The sequence below is a fragment of the Anoplopoma fimbria genome, chromosome 5 (genome assembly GCF_027596085.1).
Source record: "Anoplopoma fimbria isolate UVic2021 breed Golden Eagle Sablefish chromosome 5, Afim_UVic_2022, whole genome shotgun sequence".
Classification (NCBI taxonomy): Eukaryota; Metazoa; Chordata; class Actinopteri; order Perciformes; family Anoplopomatidae; genus Anoplopoma; species Anoplopoma fimbria.
The window spans coordinates 18,863,102-18,882,008 of record NC_072453.1 but is presented as its reverse complement, the minus strand read 5'-3'; the positions used below and the strand labels follow the sequence as shown (position 1 = coordinate 18,882,008).

At 50.5% G+C, this 18,907-nt stretch overlaps 1 protein-coding gene across 2 annotated transcripts; it reads right to left on the bottom strand.

The window, feature by feature from the left end:
• Window positions 1-1,383: 1,383 nt before the first annotated feature.
• On the bottom strand, window positions 1,384-18,414 carry ptenb (phosphatase and tensin homolog B). Of its 2 annotated transcripts, none has more exons than XM_054599248.1 (9): window positions 18,253-18,414; window positions 17,080-17,164; window positions 16,917-16,961; window positions 16,734-16,777; window positions 9,649-9,887; window positions 9,068-9,209; window positions 8,665-8,831; window positions 8,333-8,605; window positions 1,384-7,725 (listed from the first exon to the last, which is right to left on the bottom strand). In XM_054599248.1, exons 1-9 carry the CDS (start codon window positions 18,329-18,331, stop codon window positions 7,537-7,539), a joined length of 1,263 nt encoding a protein of 420 aa, XP_054455223.1. In that variant the 5' UTR covers window positions 18,332-18,414; the 3' UTR covers window positions 1,384-7,536. The 2 variants fall into 2 exon arrangements, with proteins under 2 accessions (XP_054455223.1, XP_054455224.1); XM_054599249.1 differs by having other exon boundaries at window positions 8,333-8,590.
• Window positions 18,415-18,907: the final 493 nt, after the last annotated feature.

The window sequence follows — 18,907 nt, the reverse complement described above, 5'->3', positions numbered from 1 at the left end:
CTGAACTTAAAACTGGTTTAACTGAGGGTGAATGTCATAGAGGTCAAAGGTTGGATCTTGTGTGATGAACTCCGGTTGTAATAAAACTAAATATCAGGTTTTCAATTTAAAACGTGTCACGTAGCCCAAAAAATGACACATATCTACAGCGGGTAAAATAAGTATTGAACACGTCACCATTTTTCTCAGTAAATATATTTCTAAAGGTGCTATTGACATGAAATGTTCACCAGATGTCGGTAACAACCCAAGTAATCCATACATACAAAGAAAACCAAACAAATAAGTTCAGAGATTAAGTTATGTGTAATAAAATGGAATGACACAGGGAAAAAGTATTGAACACGCTTACTGAAATGTATTTAATACTTGGTACAGAAGCCTTTGTTGGTGATGACAGCTTCAAGACGCCTCCTGTATGGAGAAACTAGTGGCATGCATTGCTCAGGTGTGATTTTGGCCCATTCTTCCACACAAACAGTCTTCAGATCTTGAAGGTTCCGCTGTATCTGTGTATATATATACATATATATATACATTAATACATATATATGTATTAATGTATATATATATGTATACATATATATGTGTGTATAGCCATAGATACATTGTGTACATCCTGAGTTTGTATTTGATGAACAGAAGTGAACCTCAGACGGTTTCTCTGCTTTACACTTTCTTTGATCTTTTTATAGAAGCAGATAAGACAGAATTAGTTATGGTTTGGTGCCCACAAGGCTCAGAGAGTGAGAGAGTGTGTGTGTGTGTGTGTGTGACCTAATTTTTCCTCGCCTGTTCTCCAGTCGTTTGGAGAAGTGCCGCTGCAGTGCATTGTGGGGGAAGCGATTATCATTTCTGCCAAGTCACTGGTAGATCTCTGTCTGTCTCTCCTCTCTGTCTGTCTCTCTCTGTCTGTCTGTCTGTCTCTCTCTGTCTGTCTGTCTCTCTCTCTGTCTGTCTCTGTCTGTCTGTCTCTCTCTCTGTCTGTCTCTCCTCTCTGTCTGTCTGTCTCTCTCTCTGTCTGTCTCTCTCTCTCTCTCTGTCTGTCTCTCTCTCTGTCTGTCTGTCTCTCTCTAATCTGAATCTTTAAAAAACGAAATATCTTAAACTATCATATAAATGTAGTAAAATGTACTATGTTTTATCTGAGATGTAGAAGTATTAAGTAAAGTTCTTGTAGGTACTACCTCATTAATACTGTAAAAGTACTTGCGACTCATCTCAGCTGATTTTTATCTCTGGGTACTTTAACAAGTGTAGTAAACACACCCTGAGACTTCTGGGAGTTGTAGTTCTTCAACAATAATCCACAATCACAGACAACTGATGTTTATAAATAGTTTATTCACTTTTACAGTGTTTTTATTTAATTATAAAACAAGGAGGGAAAGAATAAAACGGGGGGGGGGGCATATTACCATGAAATGTTTTACACGGTTGTCATGGTGACTTTTCTGTTTGTTGGCAAAATCAATACCTGACAAATCAAAACAATCGTCATCACGAACAGAAACATTGTGGACCGCCGAGCTGAAACCTGAAGCTGAACAACGATGTTCTGCTCGAATCGTTTCTGAGGAAGTTTAGTTTGAACAAAGATGACTTTTTTAAACCTGGACTCCATGTCCTCGTGTCCTCGTGTCTGAAGGGGACACAGTTTTTAAACGGGTCCAGTTCTGAGGCAGAACTCTGCATTCGGGCTGTAAAGTAACATTTGTCCATTTAGAGTCACCTGATACCATCGGCCTGTTTTTGTGTCTAACCAAGTCTCGCTCAAAGAGAAGTCGCGTTCAGAAACCTCCCGACAGAAGTCTCGTTTCCGGTGGAAACGTGAGTGAGAGTTGGAGAGAGGAGTGTTGTCAGTTTGTTGTGTTGGAGATTTGTGTTTTCTTGAATGTTTTCAACGTCACAGCTGAATATTGAGATGATTTTAACAATGTGGACGATTTCAGAATGAGACTTCTCAGAACGAGACTTGGTTTGACACACAAACTAACAAAAAGCAAAAGGTTATTGTAAATGTATAACAACAATAAGAAGCTCTTTTATTGGACGAACATTGGCGATTACATCACGGCTTGTTTTTAGTCGGATCCCCATAAGGTCAAAATCCAGAGAAATGTATTGTATTGTAAATGTATCATTGTGAACTTCTTGAATTGACCGTTCTCTAAACCCCTCCCCCGAATCAAATTGTCCAATCATATCTTATATCCATCACAGTTAGCTTTAGCTTGTCTGTTAGCATGATATCTCGACCTGATAGCTTTAGCTTCAGTCTGTCAGCATAATATTAAGTTTGCATTTAAGACCTTGTTACAAGGTACTTGTCTTAAAAAACAAGTTAGATTGAAACATTAAACTCAGCAGTTTTCACCCAACTCATAGAGCTAGTGTTAGCTTAGTTAGCTAGCTACAGCTAATATTTTTAAGCTGATGATGAAATTAAATTATTTTTTCTATTTCTGTCTGAAATCAAGGACCCGTTGTTTAAATACTATGAATTCTGATACTGTAAAAAGTGTTCAGCGTGAAAACGCAAAGATCAACAACTGGGGGGGTGGGGCTTAACAAAAATCACCCGTCATCAACCAGCCCATCAGCCTTTTTGATATATAGATATATACATAGCTATACATCTTTAAAAAAACAAATATATATAGATATTGTGGTCTGAGATGCAGAGAAACTGTCGAGCAGAAAACAGTTGCTGGCTTCAGGTATAAGGTTTGGTCACATGACGCCTCTGTCCTACAAAATAAGAGCTCCGTCTCTCATTCACTTCAATAAAAGCCCAAAAGAGAAATTCAAGGCTGAATTTCCTGTTTTAGTCTGATCCCCCGTAGGGGGAGTTCAGCCTCCACCTTTTAAATTTGCACATTCAGCCAATAGAAACACTGAAACGTTGGGTTTGAAATGTGGACATTGTTGTGTTGATGTATTTGTACAACATGATACTACCAGAGGTTCTGTTGACGTAGGGCTAATGTGACCGAACCCTTAAGGCAAAAAGAAGAACGAACATGAATGTAGACCATGTTTACCTTTTCAAATCCAAAATAACCAACAAACAAACAATAAAAAAGAAAACAGAGTCTGAGCTTCATTTTGGCAGGTTTGGTGATGTAAACAGAAAAGAGTTGAAGCGTCGTCTAAAAAAGACACAACTAGGAATCACTGGAGCTCGAATGTATTCTTCAGTGTGTAAAACCACGTTAACGGTGATTGTTGGAGGTTAAAGGTTCATTCAGAGCGGCATTCAAGGTTCCTTTACAGATTCCAGATCGAACGTCAGCGGCTGATTTCACGGTTAACGTGAAGTCGTTGATCTGAATCATTGAACTCAGTGACGTTGAGACGTTTAAGTTTTCCAGATGTCTTCTCTCAGAGTTTATGTCACTTCGGTTTTCTTTCTGACTTTCTGGATCTGAATAGGAACCCTGAACCTCCTTTAGGGTCGACCAAGGGAGTTCATTTCTAAACCTCTGCGGTTCAGTTCTGGATCACCGGGTATCTGGTGCTGAACTTTGTACTATTTCACACGGTTTCTGTTAACTCCAAGTCTCTCAGATGGACTTAACAAAGTTGGACTCGGACGCGTTAAGATTTAACCGTAAACTGGTGGAAAGAGAAAAGATGTTGAGCACCTGAAACCGTCAGAGACGAGGACAGCACCTGCCTGGCCTCAAACACCTGGAACCCGTTCAGCGATCGGCCGTACGAGTAACGTTCAACAACGCAAAGTCAGACATATTCATCCATTTGTTTTCTAAAATGTGCTGAGATGCCTATCTTAACATTAGAACATTAGTTGGTAGCAATTTAGCGTTTACATTCAGGTTCAAGCAAACGAGACGTTCAAGTGGCTTTGTTTCTTTAACTCTTTGTTTTCCTTTCTAACACGCCTCCCAACAGGAAGTTTATCAATCAGCTTGTTTGAGGCATCGGGCTGAACAAAGTGTTGCTGAGATTTGGGAGGATTGGGCCTCGACACAGTCTACGTACACCGGCTCTACGGTCAGCTGATCAAACAGCGTCCCGAAAGAAAGGTCGGTTTAAAAAAGTTTGCATTTATTGGCCAACAGATTTTGTCATACTGTGGAACACGTTGCTTTAAGCCTGAAGGAGTCCACGTATGTCTGAACGGGTTGATGACAGGAAGTGAGGCCAGGCTTGACAGCACCTAACAGGACTCAAGACAGGAAGTGTGTTGTTGCTGTAAAATACACAAACTGAGCCTGTGGATCGATCGGCACTCTGACGTCACGGATCAGGACCGGAGGAACCCTCGCGGCTGGTAGCGAGCAGCCCTGGTTAGCTTAGCACCTTAAACCCAACTAGACGAACTGAAGACCCGACGATGTTCAAAAGCCCGAGAGCTCCACATCAGGACGTGATCACACAGGACGGCACTTCATCAGAACCTTTTTTTGAGGGACTTTAAGGACCTTTGAGTCCTATTTCTGTGATCATCAGGTGTTTACAACCTGATGATCACAGTCTGTCCTTCGGCACAGAAAGGAAGTCGACTTTCAACAAACTGTCCACCTGGAATCTTTACGTCCTCGTCGTCGTTCTGATTGAAGATTCCCGTTTTAAAGATATTTGACTGGCTTGCTCATTTTTCCAACCAGGAAATGGGGATTTAACGAGGAGACTTTGTTTAACCAGCCGGTACACCTCAGAGGGAAGAAGAGAAGGGATTCCGGACATTTCTTTAAAGGACATCGGGATAACAGTTTTCACTAAGAAAAGCTCAGTAAATTGTTTTAGGGTTGAGACTAAGACTGGACATGAGCCCTCTGGACGTCTGGTTTAGTCCTGGAGGAGTCCCAGAGGAGCCTCTTCTTCCCTTTTCCTTGACACCTCTGGGATATCATGGTCGACATTATTGTCATTTGGCCGCTCGATGTCATTCTGTGTGCCGTTGACTCTTTGAGTTCAGGTTCTGATGTCCAGATGGGAGTCAAGGTTGGGAGTAATCTTCTAGAGGGTCTGGCACGACCAAAGCTGCCTTTAAAGATTCTAGAAGAGTCTATGCAGTGCTGATGATTTCATGTTTTCAAGTCTGTCCTGTGTGATCAGGCTCTCGAGGAGGCCTTCAGGGTCGACAACAGGAACATCCAGAGTCTTGATACCACACCTATGATGAACGATCAATAACTACAACACCAACGCAGAGCCAGTGAAACGTAGTAGCACCAAATGTTAGGACGGAAATCAGACATCAGGATGAACACTTCTACCCACACCTGAAGGAAGATGTTCCTTTAGATCATTAGGGATGCTCCGATCAATCACAGTGATCCCCAGATCTGATTAGCAAACCAATCAGCAGAAACAGCATCTTAAGTCCAATCAGGGAAGTTTTTCTGTTGACCTTTAGAAAAAGGGTTTTAAATCCTCAACATTCAGTAAGAGCCCAAAGAATAGGAACCAACTGCTGATGAGTTTTGGTTTCCTCTAACGAACGATGAATCAGAGCATCCCATATGTTCATTTCCTTCTGTAGAGTCCAGTCTGAATAGTCTCAACCTGCTGAGATGTTAATGAGATCCTCAAACTGTGATCTCTGGTGTTAAGGTGGTTTGTAAGAACTTGAATGCTTAAAATGTGTCCAAGAAGTAGTAGTGAGATAAAGGATTAATATTCTATGGACAGAGTTATAGTAGTTATAGAGGATTACCCTTTTGTGATGTCAGAAACCAAAGACAAACCAGGGCCGACCCTTGTGACCCACTGAGGTCACTTCCTGCTGGAAGCTGATTGGTCAGCGACATGCTCAAACAAGCTTCCCCTCTGTACAACAGGTTCTCAACGTCGGCTGACCGCTGATCCAAAGAAATACGTCTTCAAGAGCACTTTTACAAAACATCTATCAAGCAAACTTGTCTTTATCCTTAGATATCTACCGCCGACCCACGCTGGGTCCTGACCTCAAGCCTCAAAACGGCAGCTTTATAAACGGACTTTCAACTTGACAGAGATCAGCACGACACGAGTTAAACAGGCTCCTGGATGGTAATACGCATCAATATTCAGCGAACTGTCCTTTATAAAGTGCAAACCCCACCCGCCGGGCATGCCAGGGATGTGAAAACCAAGCGCTCTGGAGCTGTAGGTTTCTGCTCTAGTTTGTGTCAGGGTGTGTTATAGCTTGAAAGCAATCCGGCTGAAGGAATGGTTATACTGTGAGCATCCGGTTTGTTTAGCTTAATGTTTGATATAAGTCAGAGTTTAACTAAATACATCTTATGGAACTGGAGGAGCTGATCGAAAGTCTGAAGAGAATCCCTCTGTGCAAAACTGAAGACAGACGGACAGAAAAGTAGTAAAAGCATTTTGTTCACAGTAGGTTTGTACTGTAGGTTTGTTTTCAACAGTAGACGATTGACAGATTGTGAAGTTTCTCTTCGTCATTGTCTTCCTCAGTCTCTTCTCTCTGTGTGCCGCTTCATCCCAAAGTTAGTCTAGATCGGCTGACTCTGAACTCTGGTAAAGACCAGCACTGAGACTGGTCCGGTCCACGACAGGAGAAAATGAGTTCTCTGGTGGTTTCCGATCTCAAGAACACAAAATAATTCAGTTTGAATTCAGAGTTAGACTCGTCCAAACCGACCCAGACTGGCCTGAACCGGATCAGACCAATCCCATCAACCCAGACTGGCTGACACTACCTGGTCCAGGCCAGTTCAAACTGGTCCTCACCATCCCAGACTGGTCTGAACCGGAGCAGAACTTTCCATAGTCAGGAAGGGTTTGGTAGACCAGGGTTGGGTTTTACCAACGATGAGGTCGGTTCTTCACTTTCTCAGGTGGCTCCAAAATCAAATCCTTATTCTGGTTTCATTAGTTCATTCATTTAAAACGACTTTAACGCACTTCAATGGTCCAAATTCTGTTTCAGTGCCAGGTGAACTTCACAAGACGCAAATGCTGCAGATTTAAAGCGTAAAAGATTTCTACCAATGAACAACTACAGATTTATTGGACTGATGTCCAAAGACTTCAGTGCCGGCTGACGACGGCGCAGAGAGAGAAGAGACAACGTGACGGAGCTGAAGGTTGAAGAGATGAAAGGACTCGTCTGCATAAGGTGAGGAAGGAAGGAAGGAAGGAAGGAAGGACAAATGGGTTCATCCGACAGACAGACGTTCACTTTGTTTATATTCAAGTTTTACTCCTTTATGTTTTTAAATCTCCTGTCCGTCCATTCAATCCGTCTCATTGTCCGTTAGCTCGCCCTACTCACCTCCGACCGCCGTGTCATGTGATTGTCCAGCTGTGCATTGAGCAGAAGATTGGGGAGGGGGGGGTCTTATACACTGACCTGAGCTCTTTGAGACCCACAGATCAGTGGTGGTCCGTTGGTTATATTCCCCCGTTAGCTAACGACACCCAGTCTTAGTTTGGGGGTTCATGAGTGTGTAAACATACTGAAATATATATATATATATATATGTATATATATATATATATACACACCTGTATGTGTGTGTGTGTGTGTGTGTGTGTGTGTGTGTGTATGTGTGTATGTCAGACTTTTGTGATCTGATTGTGGTGATCGTCTTCGAACGGCTCGTTCTCCGGGTCGGAGTCCGTGGTGTCAGAGTAGCGGTAGTGATCCGGCTCGTTGTCGCTGACGTCCGGCGTCACCGAGGCCGACGTGCTGCTGGCGTCAGAGTTCGCTCCCTCCTCCACAGTCTTCGTAAAAAACAGTTTCACCTGAAGAACATCAAGAACAACGTCCACGTTACTGTCTGCCTTTAAACACTTAAGAACTACAACAGTCAGCCCGGTCTGTTAGGAGAACCTGGTCCACCAGTCAGTCCGGTCTGTTAGGAGAACCTGGTCCACCAGTCAGCCCGGTCTGTTAGGAGAACCTGGTCCACCAGTCAGTCCGGTCTGTTAGGAGAACCTGGTCCACCAGTCAGCCCGGTCTGTTAGGAGAACCTGGTCAGTCAGCCCGGTCTGTTAGGAGAACCTGGTCCACCAGTCAGTCCGGTCTGTTAGGAGAACCTGGTCCACCAGTCAGCCCGGTCTGTTAGGAGAACCTGGTCCACCAGTCAGTCCGGTCTGTTAGGAGAACCTGGTCCACCAGTCAGCCCGGTCTGTTAGGAGAACCTGGTCCACCAGTCAGTCCAGTCTGTTAGGAGAACCTGGTCCACCAGTCAGCCCGGTCTGTTAGGAGAACCTGGTCCAGCCCGGTCTGTTAGGAGAACCTGGTCCACCAGTCAGTCCGGTCTGTTAAGAGAACCTGGTCCAGTCAGTCCCTGTTAGGAGAAGTCAGTCAGCCCGGTCTGTTAGGAGAACCTGGTCCAGAAGGTCCTACCTTGAAGTTGGGGGAGAAGTTCCTGTTGGCCTTGTCTTTGTTGGCCTTGTCCAGGTCAGTCTTGGTCAGGGTGAGAACCAGGAAGTCCCTGTCGTTGGTTTCTCCTCCCGTCATCATCATCATCATCACCCCCGGGTTCTGGTGCGTCCTGTCGGCAGGTTCCCGAGGCGTCCCGGCGCTGCCGTTCTCCAGTCTGTCCAGGTTCTCCTCAGGTCCTGGGATGAAGAAGGTGTTGACCCAGAAGTGGAACATCTTCTCCTGCAGGGACAGAATCTGATTACACAGAGTGAAAACCCTTCAGAACTGATCCGGGACTGAAGAAGACTCCTCACCTTCTTCATCATCTTGTTCTGCTTGTGGAAGAACTCCACCTTGATGTCTCCGCAGACAGGAAGCGGCTGTGGGAACTCAAACAGCATCACTTTGTCCTCCCGCCGGGTGTGGGCGGGGTTAGAGGTGTGGATCTTCACCTTCAGCTGGTAGACCACGAACTGAGGGTCTGCAACACAACACAGTTCATGAATCAGCTAGCCTTGTTATGAAAGTCTGTCATGATCTCACACACACTTATACACACACACACACACACACACACACACACACACACACACACACACACACACACACACACACACACACACACACACACACACACACACACACACACACACACACACACACACACACACACACACACACACACACTTATACATACATACACACACACACACTTACTGCAGGTGCCTCCGGTGAACATGGGGATGGTTTCAAACAGCATCTTGTGGAAGAGCAGAGCGACGGGTTTGTAGAGCAGCTGGTTCCTCAGCAGGAAGCTGTAGTAGATGACGTAACGCCGCTGACTGGGGATGGTCACGCCCTACACACACACACACACACACACACACTTTAAACCATATGGTACAGACAATAACCACGCTGCTGTATTCATGTCTATATGAAGTTATGTTGAGTGTTGATGGAGCAGCTACAGTGTTAGCTTAGCATAGCACCGACCGATCCAAACAAGCGTTTTAAAAGTGGTTTTGTCGTCTTTAAGAGAAAAAAACCGAAACATGAATTCTGACTTTTTACAAATCAGCATCATTATCTAGTTATTTCAGTTTTTAATCTGTTTATTAAATCACAGTGAAATAGTTTATGTTGGGTTCATGATGCCGTGATTGATGAAACGTTGTCTCCATGGAGATAAGACCCTCCTCCTCTCCGGAGTTTCTAGAGCTAGCAGCAGGATGCGTGGGGGGGGTTTGTCCTCACGTTCTGCACGTCTAACCGTTACTTCCTCCTGAGGCCGGTACCTTCTTGTCCCGGGTTCGGACCTCTCCGTAGAAGTCCAGAGCCTCCTGAGCCTCCTGGAACTTGCGGCGGTGCAGCAGGTAGGCGCAGATCATCACGCCCGTGCGTCCTTTCCCCGCCTTGCAGTGGATCGCCGCCACGTGCTGCTCGTCTTCACTCAGCCACTGATCCAGATCCTCACAGAACGGCTTGATCAGCTCCAGCTGGGGAGGGTTGTGGTCCTCAAACGGGTACTGAGCCACTGACAGGGAGACAGGCACAGAGAGGTGAGACAGGGAGGTGAGGGAGGTGAGACAGGGAGGTGAGACAGGGACAGAGAGGTGAGACAGGGACAGGAGGTGAGACAGGGAGGTGAGACAGGGACAGAGAGGAGAGAAAGGGAGGTGAGACAGGGACAGAGAGGGAGACAGGGACAGAGAGGAGAGACGGGGAGGTGAGACAGGGAAGGAGAGGAGAGACAGGGACAGAGAGGAGAGGAGAGACAGAGAGGTGAGACAGGGACAGAGAGGAGAGACGGGGAGGTGAGACAGGGACAGAGAGGAGAGACAGGGACAGAGAGGAGAGACAGAGAGGTGAGACAGGGAGGTGAGACAGGGACAGAGAGGGGACAGAGAGGTGAGACAGGGAGGTGAGACAGGGACAGAGAGGTGAGACAGGGACAGAGAGGAGAGGCAGAGAGGTGAGACAGGGACAGAGAGGAGAGACAGAGAGGTGAGACAGGGACGAGAGGGAGAGAGACAGAGAGAGAGAGGAGAGACGGGGAGGTGAGACAGGGACAGAGAGGAGAGACAGGGACAGAGAGACAGAGAGACAGAGAGGTGAGACAGGGACAGAGAGGAGAGACAGAGAGGAGAGACGGGGAGGTGAGACAGGGACAGAGAGGAGAGACAGGGACAGAGAGGAGGACAGAGAGGTGAGACAGGGAGGTGAGACAGGGACAGAGAGGGACAGAGAGGAGAGACAGAGGTGAGACAGGGACAGAGAGGAGAGACAGAGGTGAGACAGGGACAGAGAGGAGAGACAGAGAGGAGAGACGGGGAGGTGAGACAGGGAAGGAGAGGAGAGACAGGGGGAGGTGAGACAGGGAGAGACAGGGAGGTGAGACAGGGACAGAGAGGAGAGACAGAGAGGAGAGACAGGGAGGTGAGACAGGGACAGAGAGGTGAGACAGGGAGGTGAGACGGGGACAGAGAGGTGAGACAGGGACAGAGAGGTGAGACAGGGACAGAGAGGAGAGAGGCAGAGAGGTGAGACAGGGACAGAGAGAGGACAGAGAGGAGAGACAGGGAGGTGAGACGGGGACAGAGAGGTGAGACAGGGAGGTGAGACAGGCACAGAGAGGAGAGAAAGGGAGGTGAGACAGGGACAGAGAGGAGAGACAGAGACAGAGGAGAGACAGAGAGGAGAGACAGAGAGGTGAGACAGGGACAGAGAGGAGACAGAGAGGAGAGACGGGGGAGGTGAGACAGGGACAGAGAGGAGAGACGGGGAGGTGAGACAGGGAGGTGAGACAGGGAGGTGAGACAGGGAGGTGAGACAGGGACAGAGAGGAGAGACAGGGACAGAGAGGTGAGACAGGGACAGAGAGGAGAGACAGAGAGGAGAGATGGGGGGAGGTGAGACAGGGACAGAGAGGAGAGACGGGGGAGGTGAGACAGGGAGGTGAGACAGGGACAGAGAGGAGAGACAGGGACAGAGAGGAGAGACAGGGAGGAGAGACAGGGAGGTGAGACAGGGACAGAGAGGAGGACAGAGAGGTGAGACAGGGAGGTGAGACAGGGACAGAGAGGAGAGACAGGGAGGTGAGACAGGGACAGAGAGGTGAGACAGGGACAGAGAGAGGACAGGGAGGTGAGACAGGGGAGGTGAGACAGGACAGAGGTGAGACAGGGACAGGAGGTGAGACAGGGGAGGAGACAGGGACAGAGAGGTGAGACAGGGACAGAGAGGGAGACAGGGAGGTGAGACAGGGACAGAGAGGAGAGACGGGGGGAGGTGAGACAGGGACAGAGAGGTGAGACAGGGACAGAGAGGAGAGACAGGGGAGGTGAGACAGGGACAGAGAGGTGAGACAGGGAGGTGAGACGGGGACAGAGAGGTGAGACAGGGACAGAGAGGTGAGACAGGGACAGAGAGGAGAGGCAGAGAGGTGAGACAGGGACAGAGAGGAGAGACAGGGACAGAGAGAGGACAGAGAGGAGAGACAGGGAGGTGAGACAGGGACAGAGAGGTGAGAGGGAGGTGAGACAGGGAGGTGAGACAGGGAGGTGAGACAGGGACAGAGAGGAGAGAAAGGGAGGTGAGACAGGGACAGAGAGGAGAGACAGGGACAGAGGAGAGACAGAGAGGTGAGACAGGGACAGAGAGGAGAGACGGGGAGGTGAGACAGGGACAGAGAGGAGAGACAGGGACAGAGAGGTGAGACAGGGAGAGACGGGGAGGTGAGACAGGGGGAGGTGAGACAGGGAGGTGAGACAGGGGGAGGAGAGACAGGGAGGTGAGACAGGGACAGAGAGGTGAGACAGGGAGGTGAGACAGGGACAGAGAGGAGAGACAGGGACAGAGGAGAGACAGGGAGGAGAGACAGGGAGGTGAGACAGGGACAGAGAGGGGACAGAGAGGTGAGACAGGGAGGTGAGACAGGGACAGAGAGGAGAGACGGGGAGGTGAGACAGGGACAGAGAGGAGAGACAGGGAGGTGAGACAGGGACAGGTGAGACAGGGACAGAGAGGAGAGACAGGGAGGTGAGACAGGGACAGAGAGGAGAGACGGGGGAGGTGAGACAGGGACAGAGAGGTGAGACAGGGACAGAGAGGAGAGACGGGGAGGTGAGACAGGGACAGAGAGGAGAGACAGGGAGGTGAGACAGGGACAGAGAGGAGAGACAGGGAGGTGAGACAGGGACAGAGAGGTGAGACAGGGACAGAGAGGAGAGACAGGGAGGAGAGACAGGGACAGAGAGGTGAGACAGGGGAGGTGAGACAGGGACAGAGAGGAGAGACAGGGAGGTGAGACAGGGACAGAGAGTTGAGACAGGGAGGTGAGACAGGGACAGAGAGGTGAGACAGGGACAGAGAGGAGAGACAGGGACAGAGAGAGGACAGAGAGGAGAGACAGGGAGGTGAGACGGGGACAGAGAGGTGAGACAGGGAGGTGAGACAGGGGGAGGTGAGACAGGGACAGAGAGGAGAGACAGGGACAGAGGGAGACAGAGAGGAGAGACAGGGAGGTGAGACAGGGACAGAGAGGAGAGACAGGGAGGAGAGACAGGGGGAGGTGAGACAGGGACAGAGAGGAGAGACAGGGAGGGGAGGTGAGAGGGGAGACAGGGAGGTGAGACAGGGACAGAGAGGAGAGACAGGGACAGAGAGGGAGAGACAGGAGGGACAGGGAGGTGAGACAGGGACAGAGAGGAGACAGGGACAGGGAGGTGAGACAGGGAGGTGAGACAGGGACAGAGAGGTGAGACAGGGACAGGGAGAGACAGGGAGGTGAGACAGGGACAGAGAGGTGAGACAGGGAGGTGAGACAGGGACAGAGAGGTGAGACAGGGACAGAGAGGTGAGACAGGGAGGGACAGAGAGGTGAGACAGGGACAGAGTGAGACAGGAGACAGAGAGGGTGAGACAGGGACAGAGAGGAGAGACAGGAGGTGAGACAGGGGAGGTGAGACAGGGACAGAGAGGTGAGAGACAGGGACAGGAGGTGAGACAGGGACAGAGAGGTGAGACAGGGAGGTGAGACAGGGACAGAGAGGAGAGACAGGGAGGTGAGACAGGGACAGAGAGGTGAGACAGGGGGAGGTGAGACAGGGACAGAGAGGTGAGACAGGGACAGAGGTGAGACAGGGACAGAGAGGAGAGGGACAGGGAGGTGAGACAGGGACAGAGAGGAGAGACAGGGAGGTGAGACAGGGACAGAGAGGTGAGACAGGGAGGTGAGACAGGGACAGAGAGAGGAGAGACAGGGACAGAGAGGAGACAGAGAGGTGAGACAGGGACAGACAGGGACAGAGGGACAGGGAGAGGGAGAGACAGGGACAGGGAGGAGAGACAGGGACAGAGAGGTGAGACAGGGAGGTGAGACAGGGACAGAGAGGAGAGACAGGGAGGTGAGACAGGGACAGAGAGAGAGAGACAGGGAGAGAGGTGAGACAGGGAGGTGAGACAGGGACAGAGAGGAGAGACAGGGAGGTGAGACAGGGACAGAGAGGAGAGACAGGGACAGAGAGGAGAGACGGGGGAGGTGAGACAGGGACAGAGAGAGACGGGGAGGTGAGACAGGGACAGAGACAGAGAGGAGAGACAGGGACAGAGAGAGAGGTGAGACAGGGACAGAGAGGAGAGACAGGGAGGTGAGACAGGGGAGGTGAGACAGGGACAGAGACAGGGACAGAGAGGTGAGACAGGGACAGAGAGACAGGGACAGAGAGGTGAGACAGGGACAGAGAGGAGAGACAGGGAGGTGAGACAGGGACAGAGAGGTGAGACAGGGGAGACAGGGACAGAGAGGTGAGACAGGGACAGAGAGGAGAGACAGGGAGGTGAGACAGGGACAGAGAGGAGAGACAGGAGAGACAGGGACAGGAGGTGAGACAGGGACAGAGAGGAGACAGGGACAGGGAGGTGAGACAGGGACAGAGAGGTGAGACAGGGAGGTGAGACAGGGACAGAGAGGTGAGACAGGGACAGAGAGGTGAGACAGGGACAGAGAGGAGAGACAGGGAGGTGAGACAGGGACAGAGGAGAGACAGGGAGGGAGACAGGGAGGTGAGACAGGGACAGAGAGGTGAGACAGGGACAGAGGGAGACAGGGAGGAGAGACAGAGAGGTGGGACAGAGAGGAGAGACAGGGAGGTGAGACAGGGACAGAGGGAGAGACAGAGAGGTGAGACAGGGACAGAGAGGTGAGACAGAGACAGGGAGGTGAGACAGGGACAGAGAGGAGAGACAGGGAGGTGAGACAGGGACAGAGGTGAGACAGGGACAGAGACAGAGACAGACAGAGACAGGGAGGTGAGACAGGGACAGAGAGGTGAGACAGGGACAGAGAGGAGGACAGAGAGGTGAGGGACAGGGACAGAGAGGTGAGACAGGGACAGAGAGGAGAGACAGAGGAGGTGAGACAGGGACAGAGAGAGGGACAGGGACAGAGAGGTGAGACAGGGACAGAGAGGTGAGACAGGGACAGGTGAGACAGGGACAGAGACAGAGAGACAGAGACAGAGAGGTGAGACAGGGACAGAGAGGAGAGATAGGAGACAGGACAGAGGTGAGACAGGGACAAAGAGGTGAGACAGGGACAGAGACAGAGAGGTGAGACAGAGACAGAGGGGTGAGACAGGGACAGAAATGAGAGATAGGGACAGAGAGGTGAGACAGGGACAGAGAGGTGAGACAGGGATAGAGAGGTGAGACAGGAAGGTGAGACAGGGACAGAGAGAGGAGGGAGACAGGGACAGAGAGGAGAGACAGGGACAGAGACAGAGTGAGACAGGGAGACAGGGACAGAGAGGTGAGATGGGGACAGAGACAGAGGTGAGACAGGGACAGAGACAGGGACAGAGAGGTGAGACAGGGACAGGTGAGACAGGGAGGTGAGACAGGGACAGAGAGGAGAGAAAGGGAGGTGAGACAGGGACAGAGACAGAGAGGAGAGACAGGGACAGAGAGAGAGGTGAGACAGGGACAGAGAGGAGAGACAGGGACAGAGAGAGGACAGACAGGGACAGAGAGGAGAGACAGGGAGGTGAGACAGGGACAGAGAGGAGAGACAGGGACAGAGAGGTGAGACAGGGACAGAGAGAGGAGAGGCGGGGACAGAGAGGAGAGACAGGGAGGTGAGACAGGGACAGAGAGGAGAGACAGGGAGGTGAGACAGGGAGGTGAGACAGGGACAGAGAAGTGAGACAGGGACAGAGAGGAGAGACAGGGAGGTGAGACAGGGACAGAGAGGAGAGACAGGGAGGAGAGACAGGGAGGTGAGACAGGGACAGAGAGGTCAGACAGGGACAGAGAGGTGAGACAGGGACAGAGAGGTGAGACAGGGAGGTGAGACAGGGACAGAGAGGAGGGACAGGGACAGAGAGGTGAGACAGGGACAGAGAGGAGAGACAGGGAGGTGAGACAGGGACAGAGAGGAGAGACAGAGAGGTGAGACAGGGACAGAGAGGAGAGATAGGGACAGAGACAGAGAGGTGAGACAGGGACAGAGAGGTGAGACAGAGACAGAGAGGTGAGACAGGGACAGAAAGGAGAGATAGGGACAGAGAGGTGAGACAGGGACAGAGAGGAGAGACAGGGACAGAGAGGTGAGACAGGGACAGAGAGGTGAGATGGGGACAGAGAGGTGAGATGGGGACAGAGAGGTGAGATGGGGACAGAGACAGAGAGGTGAGACAGGGACAAAGAGGTGAGACAGGGACAGAGACAGAGAGGTGAGACAGAGACAGAGAGGTGGGACAGAGAGGTGAGACAGGGACAGAGAGGTGAGACAGGAAGGTGAGACAGGGACAGAGAGGTGAGACAGGGACAGAGAGGTGAGACAGGGACAGAGCGGTGAGACAGGGACAGAGAGGACAGACAGGGACAGAGAGGAGAGACAGGGACAGAGACAGAGAGGTGAGACAGGGACAGAAAGGAGAGACAGGGAGGAGAGACAGGGACAGAGACAGAGAGGTGAGACAGGGACAGAGAGGTGAGACAGGGACAGAGAGGTGAGATGGGGACAGAGAGGTGAGACGGGGACAGAGAGGTGAGACAGGGACAGAGAGGACAGGGAGAGAGGGACAGGGACAGAGAGGTGAGACAGGGACAGAGAGGTGAGACAGGGACAGAGAGGTGAGATGGGGACAGAGAGGTGAGACGGGGACAGAGAGGTGAGACAGGGACAGAGAGGAGAGATAGGGACAGAGACAGAGAGGTGAGACAGAGAGGTGAGACAGGGACAGAGAGGAGAGATAGGGACAGAGACAGAGAGGTGGGACAGAGAGGTGAGACAGGGACAGAGACAGAGAGGTGGGACAAAGAGGTGAGACAGGGACATAGAGGTGAGACACTTCATTCCTCTTTAACCTAGGACGCTCACCTCGACAGCTGAACTTTGACGTGTCGTAATGTCGCTCCGCACATCTGAGGACAGAAAGACAGACATTAAAGCCACCAGACCGCTAACAGCTAATCGCTAACAGCTAGCATTGTGTTTCCAGGTCACATGCGAGGTTTGACACAACAACACTTTGGCGACGTTAAAATAAACTCAGACACTCACAGATTGTAGATCTTGTAGTGATTCTTGTGCTTTGAGTCTAGAAACCTGAAAGAGAGAGAGACAGGAAGTGACTCAGTGAACTACGTCATGTGACAGGTGAGGAGCAGGAAGTGACTCAGTGAACTACGTCATGTGACGGGTGAGGAGCAGGAAGTGGTCTCACCGTACGACGTCGTCGATGTTGTTCCTGTAGACGCCCTCCAGACGCTCCGCTGGGAAACCCATCGCTATGATGTTTGGGTAAATGTCTGACGGATCGTTAAGGATTCATCCTCAAACCTGTGTGCTTTCCCACATTTCCCACAATGCAGCTGAAGAGTTTTAACTAACTTTAGAAAAACAGTTCAACATTTCGGTAAATCCTCTCTGACGGTGGGATTATAACAGCTGCTTAGCTTAGCATAGTTTAGCATAAAGACGGGAAACAGGGACAGTCTGACCGGCCTGTTGTCTGAAGACACCGGTCTTCTCCACCAATAAGATAACGTTCACTCTTTAGAACAACAACAACAACAACAACATAATAACAGGTGTTTGAGACATCAGGAGACTGAATGTCCTTCACGTGAGTTTTCAGTTTGAATGGATCCGATTGATCACAGGTGACCTCTGACCTTCATGCTCTGATCACATCACCTGTTGAACCTCTAGAACTGATGAGACTCGTGGATGATGAAGGTCATGTGACTCGACTCAATCGTCTGGAACTCGTCCAAAGAGACGTCTCCAGAACACAGAGAAACCAGTGGAGACTGGAACCAGTCCAGTTCAGGTCTCTGATACACATGTAGAGCATCAGGGTCACAACACAGAAACACAGAGAACCCTTCAAAGGACGGTTCCATCTTTAGACACAGAACCTGAGAACAGTCTTTTTGGTTCCCGTGGTTCACCAGCCGTTGTATCTGGCTGCCATCTTTGTTTGTATAATAATAATAATAATAATCATAATTAAAATAATGATAATAATAATAATAATAATAATAATAATAATAATTAAATAAATAAATAAAAATGTTATTGTGGTTATTGTTTTAATTTGAATGGTTGTTATTAAAGTTGTATTTCAGAGTTAGCAGTTCTCAGTCCGGACTGATGCAACGCCACTGTTAGCTTAGCCTGTTAGCTTAGCCTGTTTGCAACTGCTACCTACCGAACCAGGACCAGGCTAACCAGAACCAGGCTAACCAGGACCAGGATAACCAGAACCAGGACCAGGCTAACCAGAACCAACCAGGCTAACCAGGACCAGGCTAACCAGGACCAGGCTAACCAGGACCAGGACAACCAGGACCAGGACAACCAGGACAACCAGGACCAGGCCGGTGAAGGATACAGGTGAGGTCCAGGTCGAACCCGTCCTCCTGGAAGCGCCTCTTGTTCCTGCTGACGATCTCCTTGATCAGAGCCGCCATGACGGGCTGAGAGGTCCGTCTGAAGGCCAGCAGAGACCCGAACCGTCCGAGAGGAGCCCGGCTGAGAGGAGCCCGGCTGAGAGGATCCCAGCTGAGAGGAGCCCGTCTGAGAGGAGCCCAGCTGAGAGGAGCCCAGCTGAGAGGAGCCCTTCCGAGAGGATCCCAGCTGAGAGGAGCCCAGCTGAGAGGAGCCCGAGAGGATCCCAGCTGAGAGGAGCCCGGCTGAGAGGATCCCAGCTGAGAGGAGCCCGGCTGAGAGGATCCCAGCTGAGAGGAGCCCAGCTGAGAGGATCCCGTCTGAGAGGATCCCAGCTGAGAGGAGCCCGTCTGAGAGGATCCCTGCTGAGAGGAGCCCTTCCGAGAGGATCCCAGCTGAGAGGATCCCAGCTGAGAGGATCCCGTCTGAGAGGATCCCAGCTGAGAGGATCCCGTCTGAGAGGATCCCAGCTGAGAGGAGCCCTTCCGAGAGGATCCCAGCTGAGAGGAGCCCGGCTGAGAGGATCCCAGCTGAGAGGAGCCCGGCTGAGAGGATCCTGAGAGGATCCCAGCTGAGAGGAGCCCAGCTGAGAGGAGCCC

What these genes read in the sequence shown, in the direction of transcription:
- ptenb (XM_054599248.1), bottom strand. Translation starts at nt 18,331, where the DNA reads ATGGCGGCTCTGATCAAGGAGATCGTCAGCAGGAACAAGAGGCGCTTC. An exon ending in GTTCGACCTGGACCTCACCT is followed by an intron (nt 17,165 to 18,252) that starts GTATCCTTCACC and finishes ACGATCCGTCAG; the next exon opens with ACATTTACCCAAACATCATA. An exon ending in AACATCGACGACGTCGTACG is followed by an intron (nt 16,962 to 17,079) that starts GTGAGACCACTT and finishes TCTCTCTTTCAG; the next exon opens with GTTTCTAGACTCAAAGCACA.